This window comes from Apis mellifera, linkage group LG15 (assembly GCF_003254395.2).
Source record: "Apis mellifera strain DH4 linkage group LG15, Amel_HAv3.1, whole genome shotgun sequence".
Lineage (NCBI taxonomy): Eukaryota > Metazoa > Arthropoda > Insecta > Hymenoptera > Apidae > Apis > Apis mellifera.
Window position 1 is genome coordinate 2175615 of NC_037652.1, and position 26896 is coordinate 2202510.

General features: G+C 27.0%; 3 protein-coding genes across 15 annotated transcripts in view; 2 read left to right on the forward strand and 1 right to left on the reverse strand.

Annotated features, from left to right (window-relative positions):
• Positions 1-6084: 6084 nt before the first annotated feature.
• LOC727223 lies at positions 6085-16415 on the reverse strand. Of its 9 annotated transcripts, none has more exons than XR_001705757.2 (19): positions 16018-16415; positions 15750-15937; positions 15506-15682; positions 15288-15427; positions 14988-15184; positions 14772-14911; positions 14552-14662; positions 14161-14475; positions 13982-14075; positions 13817-13892; positions 13486-13746; positions 13186-13368; positions 12917-13069; positions 12654-12787; positions 12246-12581; positions 10445-12155; positions 9528-10284; positions 9001-9231; positions 6085-7998 (listed from the first exon to the last, which is right to left on the reverse strand). XR_001705757.2 is itself a non-coding variant. In XM_001122933.5 (18 exons), the coding sequence occupies exons 1-18, from the start codon at positions 16237-16239 to the stop codon at positions 7784-7786; spliced, it is 5370 nt and encodes a 1789-aa protein (XP_001122933.3). In that variant the 5' UTR covers positions 16240-16413; the 3' UTR covers positions 6085-7783. The 9 variants fall into 9 exon arrangements, 5 of the variants coding, with proteins under 5 accessions (XP_001122933.3, XP_016772248.2, XP_006559092.2 ...); XR_408163.3 differs by having other exon boundaries at positions 9559-10284; positions 16018-16414; XR_001705756.2 differs by lacking the exon at positions 6085-7998 and adding an exon at positions 8470-8831 and having other exon boundaries at positions 9559-10284; positions 16018-16414.
• A 390-nt stretch (positions 16416-16805) lies between these two features.
• On the forward strand, positions 16806-20918 carry LOC727228 (conserved oligomeric Golgi complex subunit 1). Of its 3 annotated transcripts, XM_026445684.1 has the most exons (10): positions 16806-17128; positions 17320-17487; positions 17564-17849; positions 17938-18139; positions 18221-18637; positions 18715-19621; positions 19689-19965; positions 20037-20246; positions 20422-20468; positions 20649-20918. In XM_026445684.1, exons 1-9 carry the CDS (start codon positions 16992-16994, stop codon positions 20461-20463), a joined length of 2646 nt encoding a protein of 881 aa, XP_026301469.1. In that variant the 5' UTR covers positions 16806-16991; the 3' UTR covers positions 20464-20468; positions 20649-20918. The 3 variants fall into 3 exon arrangements, with proteins under 3 accessions (XP_026301469.1, XP_026301470.1, XP_026301468.1); XM_026445685.1 differs by lacking the exon at positions 20422-20468 and having other exon boundaries at positions 16808-17154; XM_026445683.1 differs by lacking the exon at positions 20422-20468 and having other exon boundaries at positions 16808-17128.
• A 737-nt stretch (positions 20919-21655) lies between these two features.
• Positions 21656-26896, forward strand: part of LOC726887 (ras-related protein Rab-32) — a 49855-nt gene continuing 44614 nt past the window's right edge. The window contains exon 1 of one of the 3 annotated variants that reach the window (XM_016916864.2): positions 21656-21865. In XM_016916864.2, coding sequence (XP_016772353.1) covers positions 21737-21865 — 129 coding nt within the window. In that variant the 5' untranslated portion in view covers positions 21656-21736. The remainder of the gene's footprint in view (positions 21866-26896) is intronic. The other 2 variants (XM_026445390.1, XM_016916865.2) reach the window with 2 other exon arrangements.

Below are 26896 nucleotides of genomic sequence, written 5' to 3' on the forward strand. Positions count from 1 at the left end.
GACACTTATTAATCGAATAATCGTTTCAATCCGTCAGACCATTGATATAATTTAACGTTCGACGGTTATTGGATCGCCGAATTGAGTCATCTTCTATTTGGTAATTGTTGGCTCTTTTGATGGCTCTAGAAAGTCTTCAAGATAGTGATTGATGACAATAATGTTACCTCAGAGGATAATCTTTTGTGGAAAGCTTGAGAATTGAGACTTTTAAGAAGAAAATTAAAAAAAAGATAAAATTTAGAAATTGAATTATATGGAAAATTTTTAAATAGATTTTTTTTAAATTTTTATACAATTTTTATCAATAAAAGAAGATAACTTTTATTATGATAATTAATTTATTATTTTTAGCACAATCTAATTAATATAAATAAATAGCAAACTAAATAGTAAACTAAACTAAATAATAAGTTAATTAATACTTTCTATTTCATTCTATTTCTATTAAATAAAAAAAGATGTCTATAAAATAAAATCCTTTTTCTATTCAATAAACAAAAAAGTATCAAAAATATATGTTAATAAATATAATATAAAAAGTTAGTTAATATCGTTATAAGTTAATTAGTATATTTAGTTAATATATTAATAATAATATTAATATCTTTTATATTGATGTTTATATCTTTTATATCTTTTATATTTTTTTTTTATTATTTTAAGAAAAAGATCTATTCATTACTTCACAATTTTCCCCTAACCTCAATTTGAGGTAACATTAAAACCACCTCAGTTCTTCATGTTTCACTGTCTCTAGCACTTCTAAATTTCAAGAAAGTTTTCCCTTCTAATTATCTCTCTCGACTTTCCTCGTTTCTACGTCTCTAATTTCTTTTGTTTTCTTTTGTTATACTGCAATACCGGCGGCCTCGAGAACGAACAAACATTTCGTAGCCACGGGGTCGATGTTCTAGCTGTTCTAACGTGAGCTTTTCGTCTCCTTTTAACTCGTCGAAAATATAATGAGGATATGAAAATACTCTTTCAACTAAGGAGAAAAAAGGGAAAAGAAAGGGAGGAAGAGAAAAGAGAGAAGATTGACAAACGTCTCTAATGAGAGTAGATGATGAAAATTCAGCTAACAAATCCACGATTTCTGTGCAGATGCGAGTAACGAGCTAGAACGCGGAACTGAGATTTGTTTGGTGAGAATTTTCGTCGTTTAATTGATGTAATACTACTCCCATCATCGTTGATAAATTAATGAACAGGAGGTCACTATTTCAGTGACAAAATATAGCATATAATCGCTGTTTGTTTTGGTATTTGAGATGTTTCAACACTAATGAATGTGAATAGCTTAGAAATAGTGGTTCATTTAGTAGTATTTCTGTGTAGATATTTTAAGAATTGAAAGTTGAAGAATTATCACTCTGAAGAAGAATAAGAATTTTTAATGATTTTTAGATAGAATCGTGCATGATGAAAAATTATACAAATAAATATAATTAAAAAAGAAAATTAAAAATAATAGAAATAATTATAATTAATTAAAATTTGAAAGAAGATTAAGAAGATTAAGAAAAATATATATATATATATAATCAGTAATTCATAATAATAATAATCATTATAAATATAATACCTTTTTTTACAAAAATATACATTTTTAGATAAGATATATATATTTTTTTGTGAATTATTATGATATAAAAATATTTTCATAACAATTATTTCTGTCATTCGTAAAATAAGCACTAAAACTTTAACATATGTATGCACTTACATATGCATAGCAACGTCTTAACATATGTAGTACTCACAATGAATAACAACATCCTAAAAACATAACTCAGAACATAACAAGAAAATCGCACGTGTGATTAAGAATTTTCTATTTATCCATAATGAATCTAGGAAGGAAGTCGTAAATAGAAATGCTATGAAGGAAGCGCATCAAGCAAGCTGCTGTCCAGATTATGCTGGACTCAAGTTATGACTGTTAGCATGTTTCTTTTCGCATTTTCTTATTTCATCTCTATCTATTCCTCTCTTCCTCTCTCTTGCTCTCTACCTAACATCAATTAGGGACTTCTCGTGCATTTTGATTCATGATTTTCTCCTGACTTTCACACGAGTTTTTCCTCGTCACGTTTCACCAGATTCTTTGAAACTATATCTACTTATAAAAAGATCTAGTGTGAGAATCGATGAAATGATCAAATCGAATGGATCGTTTCGAAAGTGGTGCTAGTTTGTTTTTCAACTCTGTTCAGAATTCCCGCTAAATTTCCACGCGCTATTTTTATATTGATTTTAAGTAATAGAAAATATGTCATTATAACAAATTGTTTAATAACATTTCTGCAATTTGTTAGAGGCAAAATTTTAGCTTAAATGTTAACTTTTTAGTATTCGATTCAATTATTTAACAAATAAAATAAACTTCAATAATAAAATATAATATATAAAACATTTTGATGTAAAAATTAATAAAATGATTTACGAGTTTCAATAATATTAATTGAAACTGATTAGAGATATTCATGATATATGTATATAATTTTATGAATTTAGAATTATTATTAATTAGTTTCAAATTATTTCTTATTTTTATCAAATATATTTTATTCGAAATTTTAAATTATTCATTATTCACAATTAAAATCTTTATAAAATTTTCTTTTAAAAATGACTTGACATTTCTACCTTTTCTATTCTGAAATGTGGAAATCAAAGTATTCTACTTACTTTATCTTCATGAATCTGTTCGCAGAATTTCTATTCCCTTGAAAGTTTCTTCATCCTTTACAAAAAAAAGGAAAAATATTTCGATTCCAGTAACAACATTCGTTCGATTCCATTGGCAATACTTGAAGCATTTATTGTGTTCCAAGCAGCAACCAAGTACGTATATATATATATATGTCTCGCGTCCCTTGGTCACTTTCTTTTTTTTCCTTTTTGTGCAGATGGCAATCGTTTTCCGCTTATACGGCGCCGTTCATAGATTTGCGATCAACTATGAAAAATAGATAGTTAATGATCGACAAAACTACTGTTTCGTCACGCTGCTAAGTTACAAAAACATAGAAATGTTGACAAAGATAAAAGAAGATAAAACATAAACCATTTTCGCATTAAATTTTCAAATCTTCACAGATAATTATTTAATATTTTTTTCTTAAGAGAAATTATCGATATAAATTCTTAGGAAATTTTTGTATCTAACGAAGTAATCATTTTCACACAAAATTTCTTTTCAAAAAGATTTTTAAAATTTTTAAAAATTTTCTAACTTATATATTTTAGCTAAAACAAATTATATATAGATATTTTTATTTTTTAAAAAATTTTTTTAATTCTTTTCCAATAAAAAACTTTGAAATTGATCTTTACTTCATGCATTACCCGCATTCCTGCGATTACACTGAAATCACGTGAAATAAATTGTCGATGGACATAAAACAGTTTCGTCTCGCTCGCGACTCGAACGAAGAAATCGAGGAATGATGGGAAGAAAAAAAAAAAAACGATATATGGGCGATTTTTACCTCGGATAACTCAGGAAACAGAAATTCCTGAGGTCCTCACGGAAAACTGGTTAATAGAACCGCGGAACAACGCATTCAGGTTAAATGAACTCGTTAATTGTTCTTCCGCAATAGTGCATTACAATGCGCAGCGAAGTGCATCGGTTCAAATCCAGTTGCTACCAGGTAACTAGTTATAATTTCGTTATGAATTTTGAATCAAAGAAATGTTAGTCTAAGTTTATTCATCTGATGAACATATAGAAATTGTTAAAAAGTTCGTGTCGATCGTTAAATTGAGCTATTTTTTTTTTTTTTTTTTAAATCGATATTTTCCGGTTTAGTTTCAAATATATATATAATATATAATATGTAAATAAAACTTATAAATAAATAGAGAAATTTCTTTAAGAAGAGAATTGACGAATGTTGTTATTTTTCATAATGAAGAGTTTCACAAAGAAGGGATAGAGTCGACGTTAAGTGCAACGGTTCATCATTCCGAGAATAATAAGCTTCTTTTTCTTTGTCGGTACGACAGAAATGCCGATGGGCACACAAAACTGGCTCGTTTGATCTCGCTTGAAATAGTAAAGCTGCATGTCGCGTCGTCTTCATTTCTCTCTTTCTTTCTAATATTCTTCGTTGCGTCTTCTTTTTCATCGTCATAGTTAGTTGCTGTCTTTTCCAACGGAATTTTAATCTCACGATGAGCAATTGTTAATTACATATAGTTTTTAAAACAAATATTATTCCAATATATTGAAGAATGAAATAATTTTTAATATTCGTATAAAATATATATCATTGTTGAAAAAGAATATAATAAATTAAAATTAAATTAAGATTTCATTTTTGATATAAAAATTAATTTGAAAAAGTATAATTACTTACAAATCTTGAATTTATATCAAATATGTATTTAATAAATTAATAATTCAGTATTAATTGTTAAATAAATCTTACTTAAAAAAGGAAATAATGAAAAGTAATCTCATTAATTAATGTAAAATATAGTTAAGACAAATTTGACGATTTGTTACAAGTAATAAATATCGAAACACTATCTTGCAATGAATAATCGTTAAATGGCAAAGTTATGACATTTAAATTAAGTTTAATGAATAATTTATAAACTGTGATGAATAATTTATATTTAATTTATTGAAATATTCTTTGTCATTTAATAATTACAAATAATTTCTGAAGATAGAATAATTTATAGACATTGAAATACCATCTAGTGGCCAACAAGTAGAACTAATCATCAGATGGCAAAATTGAAAAATCTTAACTTTTCAAGATTTTTAGATTCAATTTTGTAATTTTTAAGATATTATATTAAGATTCTGATGAATAATTTGTAATTTGTAATTAATTTTGTTTAAATATTTCTAAATAATGAAATATTTTTCGAAATATTTGAACAATATTATCCATAAATCTATATTTTAATTAAATTTCTAAAGGTCAGTGACTTAATGTACCTTTTGACTCTTGTAAATTCATACTCATGTGTAACGCGCATAGGTGCAAGTTGCACGCGATACGAATATAACGCTAAGATGCATGCCAATGTCTAATATTCCTTGCATCGTTAATCTTTTTTCCGGCGCTTAATTATTATTAAGTACAGTTTCCGTTAAAGAATCTTGTTTCTTCAAATTATTTATAAAGTTTGATACTTTGAATTTGAATTTTGTCGAATTTTAACTTTAAATTCCTTAATTATAATTAATCAATTTTTGGTATTATTTTATCAATATTTTTATAAAATGATACTATTCATTTTTCAATAATTAAATTCGATAATTAAATTCAAATTATTCGAATTTTATTATTATAAGAGATTTAAATTTAGCCACGAGTAATGTTTTTACGAAATTGTGTTCTAAATGTCAAAAGATTTACGAAATCGTGAATTCAAAATGATTTCAAAATACGATACAATAATATTACGAGAGCAGCGACCTCATTCGTAATTACGCAATACTACTACGAGAGTTGCATTTTCCGTGAAACCGGAAGTTCGATACATGGTGTCGCCTCGACTGGTTTCGCTTCGATTCGATTCATCGAATGGGAATGATGTCTGTTCCCGTGGAATAATTCATGCACTTGAGATTAACTGCAACAGTGTTCGCATGAGAAATCGCAGCGCCGATCTGGCGCCTGGTCATCGAGAATATGTCAGATCGATTTGTTTCGCAGTGCATACAAATTATACGTATGATCGTGACAACTCGAGATCTGTATACAGATCTGTTGTTAATTTGTACCTTTTATTATATATTCACTTTTGATTTTTTTTTGCTTCTTACATTTTGCTTGTTACACCGGTAATTAGATAAATATTTAAAATGATTCTCTTATTTATTCGAAAAGATATATAATTGGTTACATATTTAAATGTTTTTTTATAATTTATAAATATTTTTTGCACTGACTTATTTTTTCTATTGAAATTAATAGTTTTTTAAAATAAAAAAAAATTCAATCCTTATCAGAAGTAATATTTTGAAATATTATTGTAAATTCTTGTAAGTTATCAAGTAGATTTAAGGTCATTTATCATGGCTGGTAAAAAAAAAAGAAAAATAGAAAAAGATGCCGTTTCTGAAAATATATTGAAACCAATTTTCTACACAGTATGCAATGTAACAAATTATCTAATAAACCATTTTTCAATTTTTCAACTTGATATCTTCGATTTTTATTAAAATTCCTTTAACTCACCTATCGCTAGTGAGATTACCTTAAAGTCCATACAAAAATACGACTTTTACTACAAAGTGCGAAAAACATGTATCATCGCCAAATTGCACCACAGGAAATAAATCCATAAGGAAGAAGATATAAACGCAAGATCTTTGGTAAAAATGCATATCTGCTTTTATTGAAAAAAAAAAGAAAAAAAAAAAAAAAAGAAAAAATGAAGAAAAAAAGATGTCTCCATGTGTACTGTGGTGTCGTGTCTTAGTAAGATAGTCGATCGAGAACTGTGCTTCTAAGCCGGCGATCACGATCGTGGCGACGCGATGCGATCGTCGGTATTACGACGAGAAACATCTCGCATCATTATCGATCCTTCTTTGCTCGCATGGCGAGAACGATTTTATTAATCGAACCATGATTCGGGCAGATATCGCGTCGAGACATTATATGTCAGTGCCACCATGATCGTTTTCGCAATTACGGTCGAGGGCAGATATTTCCACAATATCGACCTTCTCGACAGGAAAATTCGTTCCTACTATATTTATAGATATACATATACATACATACATTTTATATTTATATAACATATTATATCTACGGCTCTCGCTGTGTCTTGAGGAAAATGCCACGCGTCACCCATCCTTCTCGCGTACATTCTATCTAATAGTATCAATTTTTCACAATTATCTCTTTCTTGTACTGAAGAGAAAAATTGCGAACATAACACGCTCATCTATTAATATATTAAAAATATGAAGTCGACTAGGTGCCGACACGACGACGACACGACGACAATATTATTACTCCTCTTTTACAACATCGTCAGTATCGTACTGCGGTGGCTGCTCTTGTACATTTATTTATTATTTATCCCATTGCATTTTTTCCCATCATCATTTTGATGATCATTCATAACAATTAGGCGCAACCCCGTCGCCGAAATCCGAAAAATCGACGAGCGTTTTCGGTCGGTCGTGTGTTTACGCGTATCGGCCGTGGCAGTATTACAATACATATTCGGTCAGTAATTGGCTCGATGCAAAAATAGCAGAATTCTCTTAATGATTAAATTCATATGCATAACGAAAGAGCACATTTTTTTTTTCTAATTCGTGCATGATTAAAATGCACGTAAACTACATACCTATTTTGCAATATTCTTCATAATAAAATCACAATTTCAAAATCAACTCTAGAATAGTGTTGCGCGCGCATATTATGCGCACGCAGTGCGGTCTGCAAGCTAGAATTAACCTTGCGTGCTACGGATTTGCCCACGGAGTAATGTGAACATCCACAAAGGAGAATGATGTTGGAAGTGGTACGCTTTTGCATAAAATAATCACCAGACAATTTGACAATACAATATAATATATTATTGTCTGATCTATGATAAATAAATTGATTTTTTTCGTAAAGAAATAATTTTTCGATCAACACGTGCTCGTATTTAGAAATTCCTATTAATTCTGCGTCAAGCCAATACACATATACGCGCTTGCGCGAATATAGTAGCAGCAGTAGTGATGATAATAGTAGTGATGGTAATAGTAATGGTAGGGAGCGTCTAATGTTAGTCAAAAGAAAAATCAATTCGCGGCAATCACAGCAGCAGCTGTTGAAGACGATGATGATGAGGATGACTTCTTCTTTAGCACGATGTCCTTGATGTTGAGATTGACCTTTTCCTTGCGTGGCGGCGGTACCGACTGCAGACAAAACCTCTTGAATGCCTCTAATTCGCGCTCCGCATCGTCCATCTCCCCGTCCTCGAGGTCTATATCTTTAGGCGTGAATACGCTCTCTGTAAAAGACACGCTCTGAATACTAGAAATTGATAGGTTTAACGGTGGGGGTGGGAAAAAAATCTGCGTTTGATTTAGCTGCTTCTTTGTATTATTTTTATCTTTTTTCTCACGTTTCTTTGATTTCATTTTTAACTTTTTAAACTTAAAATATAAAATATATATTATATAAAGAGAAATAAGAATGATTTATAGAATAAAAAAAAAAAAAAAAAAAACGAAAAAAAAAAAAATTAATTTTAATGGAAATATAAGAGGACATAAAAAAGGAATCAGGAAACAAATTTTGATTAAATTTGTGAGGAAAAAATAAGAACGGGTATTTTGAGTCAATATTTAAAAATGAAGTATTTTCATTGGCGATGATAAAAGAAAATTCACGTGATCTATATAAGCATGCAACGGTTTTTTTTCATTCTTTGATAACACAGCAGTTTTCAAAACACAACAGGGAATAAGAGATCATAACGTTGGAAAAAATAGATTTGTTTTATTGAAACACGTGATTCAAACTTGATTAAAAAATTATTCATATACTCTAGTTGTTGTCGATCACCTAGAATCGGTTAAACATCACAATCTGAGATTTCAGGTAGATAGTAGATAAAACTCGCTGTCATGGTCAATGGTAAACTTGGCAAAGCGTGACTCTCTCAAGTGATCTACATATCTTTTCTTTATCTTTCTTTTTATATTTTTCTCTCTTTTTTTAAGCATATAATCGATCAAAATTTCTATTTATGTTTAATCTATCATATAATTTTTTTTAAAAAACATGCTCAATATTTAAATATTCCACGTACTTGCAATCACACTCGATTTTCGAGAATAACTAAAAAGGAAACGGAAAAAGAGAGGGGAATATAGTATAAAAGATGTATATAATCGAGATATTCCTGAAATGTAGAGAGAAAAAAGACTATAACTATCCTAAAATCGAATAATAATTTATCTTTTGATAAATGCAATTACTATGGATAATAATTCGATGGAGCAATCACCTGATTGGTCGAATTGAAATATGAAGTCGATGCGCGGAAGGAAAATAAAGAAAAGATAGTGCTCACTATCCCAGAGTTCTCTCTTCCGGTCAATCCCCCTAGAAATTCGTGGTGGCCAATTCGAGGAGATCCCGAAGTGTACACATCCCCGGTACATTTGATTAAATTTTCTCTCTTTCGACCTATAGCCTGCGATTGAGACTTGGTCCTAACGCGGTACACTGCCCTCTCCTGACAGAAAACGAAACGAAAGAAAAACCGTCGTCAGTATGACTTAACATGGACTCAACCTACACGTTTACACGTCCATAGTTTTTTTTAAATATTTTTTGTACATCGATTGTGTACAAGATACTATCTCTAATTATTGTCTCTTTTTTAAATAAAAGGAAGAAAAAAAAAAGAAAAAAGAAACAAGAGAAGAAAAAAGAAAACGAAAGAAGAGAAAGTTTTTTTCAAACCGGGAGCGAAGAATGCAACCCGGGGGTGTGTTAAGGAAAACAAAAAAATGAAAGAAGCAAATTTACATGTTAAACTTTGATTATTGTTGTTTCTCACCAACGAGGTTCCAGTCATCGCCATATTGTCTTGTGCCGGCTCCGCGTTTTTTCTTTTTCTTACTCTTCCCAGTAGACGATGCTGCTATCGTGGCGTTTATTGCCTCTCGAACTGCTGTTTTTGCACTTTGTACGTCTTCCATACTAGGTTCTGTTCTCACTTTCGTTAATGTTACACTAGTTCCTTTTAAATTAATTCCATTTTCTGGTATTGGTTGACCATTTGTTACTTTACTGATTTGTATATTAGCTAGACCACTTAGAGTTGTGCAATCTGGGGTCAATCTGCTTCTTAATTCTGCCAAACTTGATGGAATAATACCATTAGTATGTTTCAAATTTGAATTTTCTGTCGCCATTTTGGACGGGAGATCGCCTTTTACAATATAATCTGGTTTTGGAGGTGATGTAAGACCTGCATTAATTGCCTGTTGTAATGCAGGGCTCCTAATAGTAACCATACCATTTTCCGATACTTTTATAATTGCTGCCTGTTGAGTTGGTGGCACTTTCATTGGACCAAATGCAGGATTTCTTATAGTCACCATATTAGTATTTGGATTATGAAGTATTCTAGCAGGTTCATCTGCATGATCATTCATAAAAAGATCATTATTTTGTACTATTGTTTGATTTGACATATTGCTGGAATTTGCAACATTTTTATTCTTCTTTTTTTTCTTTTTGTTAGTACTGCTCTGATTTTGTTGTGTTTCTTTAGATATGTCTGTAATGATGAAGTAATAAGTTATTGTTATAAATATATATATTATATAAAATTATATATATATATATATATATATATATATATATATTATATAAAATTATATATATTTTTATATATTATATAATTTTATATATATTAAAATATAGAATATTTTACTTACCTTTTTCTATGGATTTAGGTAAAAGATCTTGTTTCAATTTTCCTGTATCTACTACAATTACATTTCCACCTGCCTGAGAACTTGCATAACTCGATTGAACACCGCTCATTGGTGCAGCGATTATTGTGGTTTGTTTCGGTGGATTTACTGGTTTAGGTAAAGGTGCAGATCTGATTGGTAAAGGTTTCGCAGGAGCATCTACTTTCGTTATCGTAATACCAGGTGGTAATTTTAAATTTTCTATATTAATTTTAGAATTTACACCAATATCCTTGAATTGACTGCTCAATGGTGAATTAATTCTTTCAGTAGTTCTTTCTGATTGTACTTCCGATCGTTGTTTGATACTTATCTGATTCGTCATTTTAGTTTGAATTTTTTGCGCATCGTTCTTTGTCTGCTTAATAGTGATATTAGATGTATTTTTATTATTTTTATTGGAATTTAATTGTCCATTTTTATCTTGCGACTGGATTTTTGATTTCTTATTATTTTCATTATTGATATTCAAGTTTTGTGATGACTTTTGTGAAGTTGGCGTTTGAGGTGGAGTATTCATTTTATTCTGCTTCTTTCCAGATATATTTTGCGATTGATTTTTGTTTTTATTTACAACGTTTTGTTGTAACACATTTTCTTTATTTTCTGTATTTCTTTTGTCTTTTTTAGATTTCGTGATATTTTGTTGTTGAATCTTCTTATCATCTAATTGTTTTCCTTTGCTTTTATCATTATTTGATTGTTGTTTCATATTATTCTTACCGTCACAAATTTTATTCTGCATTTGTTGTTTCGAATTATTCATTTGCTTATTGCCCTGTTGTAATGAATTATTACTATTACTATTAGTATAATTGTTATTATTATTATTATTTGTTTTAGTTTTCTTTTTCTTTCCACTAATATTTTGATTTTGTTCATTCTCCAATTTTAAACTGGCGACTTCTTTTGTCTGACCATTCACCAATGTAAATAAAACTTTATCTTCAGCTGGTGTTTGACCTTTTAATGTAATCGTAACTGTCGGTTCTGCGCTATTAGATTCCATAACTCTTTTAATCGTCACAATTTGAGGTTGAGTTTCTGTCTGAACAGGTTTCTTTGTTTCTTCTTTTGCTTTTACTTCTTCCATTTTCTTCATTCTTTTTTTCAACTTTTTTCTTTCTTTCTTTGTCAATTTTTTATCATTTAAATCAATAGTTAATGATTTCTCCACAGTATTATTTTTCATATTTGTGCTATTGATACTGTTTATCTGTATTTTATTTTTATTGCTAATTTCAGTTTTGTCACTTTTAATGGCTATTTTATTATTTATCTGACCTGAGACCATTATTTTATCAGTTTTATTAATACTTTTGTTTTTTATATTGATATTCACAGGTGCAGTCTTTGTTTTGGTATTTATACTACTTGTACTAATACTACTACTGCTGCTGCTACAGCTACTGCTACTAGTATTACTACTATTGCTACAGATTTCTTGTTTGTCTTTCTTTTTATTACTTAATTGTTTTATAATCGGCAACGCTACTGGAGGTGATGTAGGTAAAATAGATACTTCAGGTAGATTACACTGAGGTAATAATCTTTGAGGAACAGGTTTTTGTGGATCTACAACGGTAATTGTTACTTCTGGTGTCTTTTTCTGTAATTCTATTAGTTTTTGTCTTTCTGCCTCTTGCCTATCTCTTTTAAGCTTTTCTTCTAGCTATAACAAATAAAATTTTAAATTAATTTTTTATATAATTAATAAGGAAAAAAATATTGATTTCAATTTATATTATTATATTATATTAACCTTGCGTTGCTTCTGTCTAGCTTTTTTCTCAGCCTTTTTATTGTTATCTTTTTTTCCATTTTGATTACCTTCAATGAATTCTAAAAGTTCCTCCAGATCTCTTTGATCTCGTTGATCTGTTTGAACTACAGAAACAGTTGAAACTGGAGTATTTAATCTAGGCATGATATTTGCTACTGTTTTTGTTTCTGTACTTGTATCAGATACCACTGATTCTGAGGGACTTTTCGAAGGACTACATGTAACTTTACACTTTCTAGCCTTTTTCTTTGTTAATAATTGTCGTAAACGTTCTCTCATTTCATTATAATTTCTACTAACAGGCGCTACTGAAGGCTAAATAAATATATTTATATAAAATAATATATTAGTATATGTACGAAATAAAAATGATAAAAATCTGCTTACAACACCATGGCCAAATACTTCGCAATAACAACAATCGCAATGTCTACTAGAATCTCTTTGTGCTGAACTACTGGTAGAACAAGAATCCTCTTGACTACTTCCGGAATCCGAACAATCTCCATCTCCGGAACTCACTAAAAAATGTATATAATATATATATATATATACATACACACATTTTTTTTATTTAACAAAAGAGAAAAAAAAAAGAAAAAAAAAAATAATTATGAAATGAAAAAAAAAATAGTTTAATGAATACTGACAGTCGTTACACGAGACTCTTTTAATATGCTCAACATTAGCCTGTTTGTGACAGGCATGCGACGAATGATTGCTATGTGCATGAGATCTATGAGTGGGACCCATATTTTTTACCAAATCTGGAAGAGGCCCATGTGTATGAGAATGAGTGGTACCTATTTAAATTCAAAGAAGATATATTTTTTGTTATATCTTTCTCTTGAATTTTGATAAAAGTATTTTTTAAAAAATTATGTATAAAATTATTTAATAATTGTTTATTTATGTTTACCTTGATGTGTTGTATGATTATGAGCGGTATTTGGTGTTTGAGTTGTCGAATGTCGCGTTTGCGTTTGAGCAGACTGTGTAGTACCAGATTTTACTGTAGGTTTAGATGGCTCCTGATTACTTTTGATAGTAGACGGCGATACTGGCTTTGAATGACCATTTGGTACAACCGTTTCAGGTACGCCTAATAATATTTTCAAATATCATCATATTATTAAAGTATTATTAAAGTATTATAATAGTATTAAAACAAAAATTTTGTTATTGACAATAAGAAATAAAATTTCTTTTTTATAATTACATTTTGTTAGACAGGGACAAGTATCCCATATTTTTCGCTTGGAGTTTAATAAACACAAACAAGGTGGATTTTCTAGCACCATTTTTCTTTCTGTTATCTCTCTTACATGCTGATATACACATGAACAAGGTTGTGTATCAGATGTCCATAAATCAATATCTTCATTTGTATTTATTTCATTTCCATCATTTTTTATTTCTTTTATTTCTAGATCTTCTAGTTTTTTCTTTACTTGTGTTGCCGAAAAATTAGCTGTATCTTCTATAGTAAAATTAAACAAAAAATTAAACATATAATATAAATTTTACTAATATGTTACAGCAATCTTTACCTAAAAAACCATTTGTGAGTTGTGGAAAAGGATTTTCTAATGGTAATATGATATTTTCAGTATCACTTTTATTAATCTGTAAATTAATTATTAATGTTATATTAATAAATTTTAATAATGTTATATTAATAAAACTAAAAATAACTGAAATAAAAAAATTCTTACAGTAGAAGATATTGCAGGTCCTATACACATATGACATTCGCAACTTTTTCCTTCTTCTACATTATTTTCCAAACAAGTTCCTTCGATTTGAGTCCTTTTTGAAAAACATTCATATATTAATACAAAAGAAAGAAAAAAATAATTATAACGATTATAATTCATGTACATAATAACAGTACTTGACTGATCTCATTGCAGACTGTACTAAATGGCAAGTTGCACAAGCATAATCAAAAAAATCTTCCTGTCCATTAGTGTAAATGTCTGTAACAGGTTGTGCACCTGCTACATCGGATAATTTTTGTCGTAGAGATTTTACAACTTTACTCCAATCATCTAATAAAATTTGTAGTATTTCGATACTTGGAGGCATATCAGGTGAATCCAAACTTAAATCTGGAGTAGGGCTTAGAGATCTATTATCCATTTCTGATACATCAACTTTTGCTTGTGATGTAAGCGTCAAAAGTTGTCCATCTGTTTCTTGAAATTCACTGTAATAAGAATAAATATCGAAATCAGTGATTTACGAAAATATATGAACTATATTTTATTTTTATATTGACATACTTTTCAATGTCAGGCGTTTTATTTAACATACGCGGTTCCAGAAGTTTGCTAGTTGCTGTGAATATTTCCCTTACTTGTCTAAGATGGGTCATTCGACATGCTTGTTCTGCACTGAAATACGCACCGCTTATGAAACTTTGTTCATAGATTTTCTTTCCTGGGATTGTGATCAGTTGATATAGTTGTATTATTGTTAAAATATAATCACATTGTCACTTACTTGTACTTGTCCATCCATGATTCAGTTTCTGCCCAAAGATCTCTAATTACCGTCATTTCTTTGTCAAACCATAAATATCGATGAACAAGACGTTGATATTCCGAGCCTTTTAAAGGCAAAAGTTTTCTTAACTGTAAAACCTAAGATATGTACTTTGTTGTCTATATTAGATATTGTAATTTAATTAAAATATTAAAATAATCTAAGTTTATTTACCTGACCAATAAAAGGTGGTAAATTATCTTGTATAAAGGGATCATCATATATATAAATCTGATATAATTTTTTAATAAAAGCAGTCCATGGTAAAGGAAATTTATAATAGAATTTACCCAAATGATCTTTTAAAAGTTTTACAAACTTAGAAATCTTTACAGCTGTTGTTATCAATGCATCATAATCATCTAAAAGACCTAGAAAGAAGATGTATACACAACAATAATAATAAAAATAAATACACTAATAATAATAATAAAACAAGTTATTTAATTTAAAATATAATATATTTATATTAACCTGTAAGAAAAACTTCTGCTAAATTATTTACACTAAGGTCATGTAGAAGAGCTAATAAATGAACTTTTACTTCTATAACAAATTCTTGCGCCAAGCTTACTAATCTCATAAATAATTGATGAGGATTCCTTTTACATAATCTGAAAATAAATATTGAAGTTAGATTCATAAATGTTAATCCATTAATTAATCATTAGGAAAATCTTTCTTAAACTTACTGCAAAACAATCTTGTGCGTATCATCAGCTGAAAATGGAGTTTGATGAAATTGTAAACCTCCCGGAATACGAGAAGCTTCTAAGGCAATATTAAAGGAACCTCGAATATGTTGACGCAATTCTGTCCATAGATTTTGAAACTTTATAGCCTTTTGCAATTCTTCTCCAAGCAATTCTCTATATTGAGAGTAATAATTAAATTTATCCACTAGTTAGATTATTTCTTTTTATTTATAACAATTACCTTTTTGCTTTGCATACATTACACGAACACATTTCCTTACCCCTGAAGGGGCTTTCAAGGCTCACAGTAGTATTCGAATTTTCAATAACCGTCTTCGGCCTCATTTGCATCGTGTTCAATTCCATGTTGTCGGGACCTCTCGCGCCCTTGACAAACTCATCGACCACGCTTTCGTCAAGTGCCACGCTCTGCAAGTAGAACGTGTTCGTGGTTGACGATCGTTGGTGCGATGTGAACATGAAACGGTGTTCACTAGAGGAAAACATACCGCGACAGGAACCGAATCCGCGACGACAGGAGATCTGACAGCGTCTTCCATGTAATTAACAGCCCAGTCACTTTCCTGTCGCGTGAAATCGTCCTCAGAGCTAATGCATCCATCATGAAGAATATCGTCAGTGTGTTTCTTAACAAGAACGTCATCCATCGCTACTACGTTGCTTTCTCTCGTCCTGTTGCATTGACCGTCCTCGCCGTCGCTACCGCTCATTTTATTACCGTGTAATATAATTGTCACACTGAACTAATCGCTTATCAATATTTCAGTCGAGTTATACGACAATTGATACGTTTTTTCACGGGTTTTATTTCAAACCGCGTAAACACCTAAACTGCATTCAATCAACATTCGCTCAATATGGCGTCTCGCGTGCTCATCCCGTGGTTCAACATTGTATCGTGAGGTGACGCGCTTTAGCGATTGCGTATTTGCAAGCTTGCTGCCATACATTGACTATCATTGACCATAATCTATTCTTCAAAATATCAATGAAAATAAATATTTTGTTGAAATTTTAAAAAAATGGTTTTAAATACATTATAAGGAATCTAAATACAAAAATAAATCTATATTATTCTATATATCTATAAATCTATATAATCTAATTTATATGTTTAAATATTCATTTTGATATGTAAATAAATTTATTTCTTTAGAGACGTATTATCGTCCATGATTTAATATATATACTTGTTTATGTGATGGAATAAAATACATAGAACTTATCTTAGTAATTAAATTTAATGTACGATATAAGATTAAAGGAAAAAAAAAAAAAATATCAAAAATAACTTATCATTTGAGAAAAGAAGGAAAATACATATACTGCCCTCTTACAACTGATTGATAATTGACAATATATTGCAGAATATTGTAGATAAAAATGCGAAGTAAATACGAGTTATTTCTTGCTACGTGGGAATAGCCGAGTTCAAGATACGTGGAGACAAATTGTCATAAAAATGACAACAACAAATTACTTGGATTTAGATATTAATAAATTATTTGAGGAATATACAATAAAGGAGATCGAAGCAATTCAAAAGAAAATTCAACATGAAAGTGATAGAAAGAAAATCGAACTTAGAACTTTAGTTGGGTAAAGTTCTATTTTAATGACTTAAAGTAATTGGTTGTTACTCTCTTTTATTTTCTGTATAAATTAATATTTATATATCTCTTAAATATTTAATTAAATTGTTGTTAAATAATAAAGTTCCATATATATTGCTACCAAAGGTTAATATTTTAATCTTCGAATATACTTATTAAGTATTTACATATTTTTAGGGAAAGATATCGTGATCTAATATTGGCTGCAGATACAATTAGAAAAATGAAGATAACTTCTGAACATGTAATTTCAAGAATCATTGATATTGAAAACAAATTTGGAGAATTACAGAAAAAATATCTTATTGGATTTAAAATTGATTCAATTCAAAATGATGATGAAAAGTATTTCTAATAATTTCATTAAATGAAGTATATAATTTTCTTATTTTTTGTACTACTATATAATATTTTTTTATAGAAATGTAGAAGCAAGTCAAGATTCAATTATTATTCAAATAAAAATCTTGATGGATGTACCTCAATATATTTGGTCTAGTATTGAAAACAAGGATTTATTATTTGCTACACAATTGTATTTAATAGCTCAGCATATAAATTACAGTTTGTTATTCGAAGTGGGAAGTACAGATTTATCAATTAAATATCCAATTGTATCTAAGCAATGGGATGTTATTAGCCAATTTAAAAATATTATATTAAATAAATGTAACAATGTATTACAATCATTAGATGTGCAGCCAGGGGTTAGTATTTATTTTATATTATATTATAAAATTTTGTATATTATTTATAATTTTATAATGATGTTATTAAAATTTATTTAAATTTTAGAGCATAGCAAATTGTTTAGCAGCATTTGTATTATTAAATGGAACTTCATTCTCAGATTTATTGGATAAATTAATATCAATGCGCAATCAGGCTATTAAATCTATTGTTACAGATGAAAATGATAACAGTGTTAAAACAAAGATAAAATTATGTATTAAAATATTAATTCAAACAATCAATTTAATCTATTCTTGTTTTATAAGTAATTATAACATATATAATGTATTTTATTCTTATTATTATTTTAAATATATATAATTAAATATTGATTAAAAAATTACAGATTCAGAAGGTGAATCAGGAGGTCTTATTTTACAATATTTAATAAAAATTCAAGATCAAGAAGCATATTCTTTACTTTCTCAGTTAGATTTAAATCAAGAATTATTACAAGAATTTCTTCCTCTTGTAACCAAACAACATAAACCATTTACTGTGCATAATTCTGAAAATTTTTGTATATTAGATCTGCAAAAGAGGATCAAATCTTGGCTTCATTGGGTAGCTGAATTTTGCAATCATGAAATTACAAAACTTTTAGATTTAATAATATCTATAAGAGGTTTATATTATGTTCGTGAAGAAGCTGTTAATATCAATCTGCCAGAAAATTGGAATAAAATATGGGAAGAGCTTTCTCTTCCAAGAATAACTTTTTGGATGGAATTTTTCCAACCTTTAATATCTCAAAGAGTAAAACGTACATAAATATGATATATATATTTTTTGTTATTAAATTGAAAATAATAATACTGTTAATATTTTTAATTATATCAGGTATTATAAATGATAAATGGATGGAAACTATCACTACGTTAAAATCTGATGTAATTGAACTCTTAGGCAAAATATGTTATGATAAATTTGAATATCCAGAACATGATTTGCGATGGTTTATCTGGAAAGACTCGCCAAATGATATTCCTCAGAAACTTACTAAAAATGGTGGCCTAGATAGTAAAAGATCTTTATTGATGAAAACCAAAGGATATTCGCCAAATATTCTTAAATTATGTGAAAATTTTGATACAAGTTTGCACGTTTTACTCGCAGATCTTGAGCAATATTTGTATGAGACAGAACGTGTAATGTCTATTAAAGACAATCTACTATCCACAAATATATCATTAATTTCAGATTCGTTTTTTGATCGTGCAGAGATTCAAGAATATTTACAAACAATTAGTACCAATATGATCGAAGATTTTATCAATTTTGCAAAAACTACATGTGTAAATGATAAACCTGACTATGGTCAACGTGATGTAAATGCTATTGTAATGGCAAGATTTCTTTTAGCATTGATAACATTGAGTTCAAATCTGAATAAATGTTTTACACTTTCAAAAGTATCTGGGTTAACTATAACAAATATGAAATGGCAAACAATTTGTGATAAATTAAAAGAAGAAAGTACTTTTATTTGGTCAGTTTGGGCTAAAACATATAAAGTTAAAATAAGTGAACATAGGGAAAAGTTTATATCGAAAGAATCATTACATGGTTATCCAATACATTTGGTTATATCAGAATGGGAGAAAGTAACCATTGAAGAAGATTCAGGAGAGGGTAAAAGAATAAAATCGGAAATTTTAGTACCATATCAGCCATCCATTCACTTGCAGAAATTTTTGACTGCTATTAATAAAGATTTAAATAAAATAATACCGCACACACTCCCAAAGTAAGTTTCAAATTATCATTTATATAAATTAAATTTTAATTTTTTTAATTTTAATTTTTTATTATAGAAAAGTATTACATGAAGTTATAGAAGATGTTGTAACGGAATTATTAAATCATATAATTGTATTCAATGATGCAAATCTTTCTCAAAAGCAAGCCTTTCAAGTATTATTTGATATAAAATACTCTAGTCTACTTATGATACCTCGTGAAAATAAAATTCTAATTGATCTCTCAAACAAATCATGTGAAACTATATTATCTAAAATTGATCCGTTCGATTATGATGTTTTTAATCCTTTCATTCATACTAATGTGAAGAAAAGTGTTCAAAGATCTTTGGTATGTATTTGTTTAATTAATCAACATTTAATCAACATTCACATTTTAATTATTTCAATTTTCATTTTCAGCTCATATTAGGAAATCTTATACCTCATTTGGAACAGTTACATTCAATTTTAGGTGCACGAAGCGAATATAATAATATTGAAGGAGTAAAATCAGATTTGCCAACAGTATTAGCTTTATATACAGGAGCACCTTGGTTTCCACCTTTAACTGTAACAGCTCCAGCGAAAAATTTACCTCTTGTTACTGCAACTCTTCCAGAAAAAACACAGGTAAATCACATTTTTTTAATTTCAAAAATATATTATTAAATATATTTGAATTATATAAAATTTCATTTAAATATTATTTTATGAAATTATTTTTGTTGCTTATTTATACATGAATATTTGTTTCATGTAAATACATATAGATTGCTTTCATGATAGATATTTCATGTACCTTTAGATTGCCAGAATATACACATACATACATAGTTCGCGCATTTGATTGTGGTAAGAAAACGATCTTACATCTTTACATCTTGTTAAAGTTCTTATGCTTAAATTAACAAATTAACGAAGCATATGTTTCAGATGTGTTAAATTATATTTTTTTGTTGAAATTAATATTTAAAAGAAGACTTAAATTTTATATAATGTAAAATTTTTATTTAATTTTTTATGTTAATTTAGCGTAAAAAAACTACTAGCAAGGAAACTACAAAAAGTGATTCAGCAGGAGCTACAATCAAATCTGGGGCAGCGGCATTTTTTGGGGCAATGGGCTCAGATTGGTTTGGTAGTAGTTAATTTATTTATTTAATTTTTAACTTGATATAAAAATTGTAAATATTTATTATATGTATATATACGCTAAGTATATTCATGTAAATATCTTACTATTCAATTGCCTTTTTGACAGCAATGTCAGTATTGAATAAAATATTTTATATAGCCTTTAAATCTTTATGATTTTTTTCGAATATTAATTACATTTCTTTATAATTTTTAAAAAATTTTTTTTTAACATTAACTTTTTAACATTCGCTTAAAAAATTTTGTAAATTACTGAGAAATTAAATAATAAGTTTATTTACAAACACTGTGTCATAATTTTATATAATCCTGCACATTTTTAATTTTCAAATATTTTCTCAGGTACAGATAGGTTATACCGTATGCTAGCGCCACAGCTGGACAATTCTTGTATTAAATTTCAAATGTCATCGATCGCATGCGAAATTGTTTTATAATTTTTACTTAATAAAAACAATGTAAAATAACAAATAAGTATTCAACTAGTGAAAATTATATATACGTGTAATTATATATATATATATATATATATATATATATATATAAAATATCAGTCCACACTTAGTAGTAAATATGAATGTAATTTGTTTCCTAAATCTTGAAATAATTTCATAATAGCGTATGATAAAAATGAATTAAAATTGTCTTAAATGAAAGAAAAAACTCTTCAATTTTTCCGATCGTATACAAACTCAAGCATTCGATTTGTACATATACGTGGATTCAATTTCAATTTGATCATCGACCGCGACGCGTTGTTTAAAATTTGTCGAGCGTTTGTAGCGCCACCGGTGGAAGAGATAAAGATAGAGGAAGAGGACGCATCGATAACTAGATGAAGATGGAACGACTGAAAGTATCGCGGGCAGTTACGCAATTACTTTTGAGGGGCAAGAGGGAGAGACAAGTGGCAAAATACGCCAGCGCAGTGTAGTACACGTTTTGGTATACGGCAAGATGGCCGGATGGGCCCATCTGTGGTGATATCGGTCGTAAGGCGTTCTCAATCACATTTGAAGAAAAAGCAACAATACGAAACCCTTCAACTTCAAGAATATCGCTTGGACACTTTGTATCATCATCGGCATCAAATGGTGAGTGAAAACATTTTTTAATTTCGTTTTGCCGCTCATAAGAAAAACATACGATTCGGTGCGTGCGACGTTTCGCGCGCTGTTTTTGAAATTCTAGCAGACTACCCGGGAATTTGCGTGTCTCAAAAGTCGTCTGCTATAGTGGTTGTATAGCATTGAAAATATATATCGCGAAGTTTGGAATAAATAATTGAATTTGAATAATGCAAACGTTAAATACATCAAATAATGTCAGATAATTTTATCCTACTTTAAAACTTGGAAATATTTTATAACATAATTCATTATGGTGCTATATAATATTAAAATTTTTACGAGAAATTTCAATGTATTGAAATCATTATAATTTTAATCTCGAAGAATAACTTAAGATTAAAGTTGTTTAAATGTCTCTGAAACAGCGATAAGTTATTGTCGTAATGTTTTGATTAGCGTATTATTAATCTATATTTTTCATCAATTTATATTGATGTAAAACATGATATTTACTGATTTTTTATTTTTATTAAGTGTTAGAAATTTAGATAAATATGTTAGAAATTTTTTGTCAGATTTTAATTCATGTAAATGATAATCTATGCCATCTATAGAATATGTAAATTGTGATCGAATATAAGAGATTAATATGCATGTATTAGCGACAAGAACATTATTTTAAACTCGAAAATATTATAATTAAATTTAAATTCAGATTATAAATGGAATATAACATACATGTAATGTCTAAAAATGAATATTGAAATTGCAATATATATTTACTTATTTTTATTTATAATTACATTATATTATATTATATTATAAATTAATTTATAATTACATTTTTCAAGAAAGATAAAAGAAGATAAAACAATAACATTTATAATAATAGAAAATTAAAATAACTAAATTAAGCTTTATATGATATCATGAAAATTAATCCATGTGGTTTTTTGTTGATTAATTGTTCGAGTGCTCGAAAAAATCGATAAAAAACATTTAGGTTGATGACCGACTTTTCTTTTTATATGATGGCAAAATTCACCATCAAAACAAACGACAAGAGGTTGGATAAAGGCCAACTCTACGGTAGGCTGCATCGCGAGAACAAAAAATCTTTGCACTTGTGATATTGAGCGGAAACAGTTGCGATGCGGCACCACGCGGTCATTTCCCTGGTGAAATGTTACATTTCACCTTTGCTATCTGAGAAAGAGGAAGTGCGTCAATTGAATCATATATTTTAAATAACACATGTCGATCTGTCTTTTTATTAATTCATCTCATAAACCATATTTATCTTTTATTTATTCTTATTTATTCGTTCAAATGTAAGGTTACAACACAATTATTATTTCATTATTATTTTAAAGTATAACTTTTTATTGAATGATTAAATGATAATTGAATTATTATAATAATTAATATAATAATATAAATATATATTTCTTTTATTTATAACATTTTATATTGTATATTATAAAGAAAAAAAAAGTAAAAAATATTTCATTCATAGAAAAATTTACATTTTAAAAATTTTCTAACAATTTTAAAAACATTCATGGTACAGATTTAGCAAAGAATTTTAAATATAATTTTAATTTATAGGATTACGTTATATTAGTGTTGAACAATTAGATTTATAGTAATAATATATTTATGTGCATAAATTTATAATTTTCTTTACTTGTTTTGACAAATATTTCTTTTTTATCGTTGTAACCTTGGTTCTTCAATTTCTTTATTTGCTCTCAGAAAAATAGATGGTGAAGATATCAGACTAGAGTATTTTTTTTTCCACTTGGTAACATTTACCACAAACAAGTTACTGTTTTAATGTTTTCTCTTTTCATATTAAATTGCATAAGATGATTAAAAGAATGTTTCGTAAGAATAATGATGCTATATGGCTGCAGGATATTATATATAATTTATAAAATATAATTATATATAATTATATATAATTTGTAATTTCATTAATTTTTATTTATTATATCATACTTAATCATAAATGATAATTATTTTATTTTTTAATTATTGAAAACTATTTAAAAAATTTTTTAAAATCTTTAAATAGATTTTCTATTTTTAATTATTCGAATATATTATTATTTCAGAGTAAAAAAAAAAATTGTTGTACTGAAATCACCTGTTGCATCGTTTTTGTGTCTATTTGCAAAAACTAAATCTGAATCAACGAAGTGTCCGTTTTCAAAATTTCATCACGTTACAATTAATTTAAATTGTTTTTGAATAATTGAATGTTCTCTTTTGAAATGATCTTTTTATTTTTTTCTCGTTTGTTTCACATGAATAATATAACGATAGTGAAAGTAATTCATTTAATATATATTTTTTAATTGAGTTTTATACCTTTTTATGCATTATTTATAATATTTTTAATATTAGAATGTGATTAGAAAAAAGATAATGGATTATTTATTTTAATTATATTAAATTATTATTATTATTATTAAAAAATATTATTAAATTATTTTAATATTAAAAACCTATAATAAATTGTTTGCTTTTTAATGAAATTTCTTTATATCGTTTATTATGTGATATAATTTTTTTTTAAATATTATATTATAAGTATTTAAAAATTGTTAAAAATTATTTTCTTTTTGTTGCATAATTCTCAATTTATTTTGCAAATTTCAAGATAAATTTGTTTTATTTCTTTTTTATTATATATATATATATATATATATGTATGTTTATTATTTATTTTTTTTGTTGTTTTCGTTTGTTACAATTGATTGTAATTATTGTTATCTTTAATATATCAATGATATGATATTAGATAGATCAAATAACATTTAAAAAGATAAAAATTAATTCAAATGTGTTTTATTTTATTAGCCATTTTAATAGGATCGTCATTACTTTTTTAACTAATTATTTAATTATAAAAAAACATTTAATATTAATTATATATAATATTAGTTATATATAATATAAAATTAATAATTTTTAATTATATATATTTAATCGGTTAATATTCAATTTTTTTGATTAAATTCTTATTAAAATATTAAGAAGATAAATTTTTTATAATAAATTATAAATAACAATAAATAGAAAAAAATAAATATTATATATATTTTATAAATAAATTATTGTGATTTTAATTATTTTTATTTTTGAATTCAATTATAAAGATCAATGATGAAAATAAATAAACAATTAAGTGATAATTATATAAATATGTAAGAGAGTGAGAAATAAATTTTTTAAATTAACTATATATAAAAAATTTACAATGATGATACAAAAAATTTAATTTAATATGAATTTTATTTTTGTTATACTTTTATTATACTTATTATATTTATAGATTTAGAATTTTGATTTATATTACACTTTATTATTATTGTAAAAAATTTTATTGATTCCAAATTTTGATTGATAAAACTAACAAAATCATTCCCAAAAAATAATCATCATTTAACTGTCCAATAGAAGAAGAAATCTAATATAATTAAACAATCAATAATAAACTTATCGATGCAATAAATCTATCCTATGCCTATTTTTTGTTACAGATATATCAGATTATATTATCTTATATTATTATTTTATATCGTATTATATTTTCATTCTATATCTGTTATCTCAATTTATTTTCATTTTATTGTTGGATATTACTGAATCTGATCTATATTATATTGCTGATAGTATAGTACTAATAATACAAAAAAGAAAAAGATAAAAGTCTAGAATCTTGTAAGAAAATTTCAAAATACTATTAGTAATATTAATAAACCATTCTTATATGAATATTTTTATAATGATAAAATTTAAAAAAATTGAAGTTAGCTTATATCTATTTTAATAAAGATAAAAAAAGATAATTACTATAATATTATTATATTATAATAATAATTTATAAAATATAAATTTTATAAATTTTAACATTAAAATTACCATTTACATTTATTTTTTATATATTTGTTCTAAATCTAATAATATTTATCAATGTTAATATATATTCTATCAGTAAAATATTCGCAAAAAGTATTTTAACTTCAATCAAATCATTCTTATTTAAAAATACAAAATATTGGAAAAATTTAATCTGCATCATTACTATTTTTATTTACTATTAATTTTATACTATTAATTTATCATTTTACTATACCATGACTTCATATCTATCAAATAATTCATTCAAAATTATATCTACTTTCTACTTTCAATTTATATCATATATCGTCTATCATTTCGTGATCAAGAAAATTGAACTTATTAATCGATTAAGCTTTCACTACTAAAATTTTATCTTTACGATATTTCGTCTCGATAATCCTTGAAATGATTTTATTTTATCTAATCAGTCGGAAGACTGTCGCCAACCTGAAACGTAACAGAATTGAATGGAAAAATATCGGAATGAAAAAGAAAGAATCGATGCCTAAGCTTGATAAACGATCAATGATTGAAATTATCGCTGAAATTGATATCGATTCAAGATCGGATAAATTAAGCAAATTGAGGAATCAATTATTTGATGACGATCATTTAATAGAAATCAATGTATAAGAAAATGGAAAATTATTTATTCTGCAAAATTTGATAAAAAAAAATAATTATATTCAATTTTCGTACTATTCTTTAGTTTATTTTTATTTTATTTTTTTTGTGAATGAGAATGGAAGAATATTCTTTTCTTTTTTTTTTTTTGGAAATTTGATAAATATAATTTATTAAATCTATTATATGGATCTTAAGTCTTTCTTAAATTTGTTCATTTTCTATATTATGATTTAAAAATATTTAAGTAATTTATATTTTCGATTCGCGATTATCTCTATTTTTTAGTATTTTTTAGTATATTATTTAGTATTATATTATGGTATTATAGTATATTATGTATATATAATTTTGAAAATCATATATTTATTTCTTTCAAGCTTCATCTATATCAAAATTGTTTTTTTCTTGATTTATTGCAATTTATTTTCGAGTCAATTTCTTTTGTTTATGATAAATCATAAAATCGATTATTTTTTTTATTTTTTTAAATAAAATATCTTACTTTCACAATTTCTT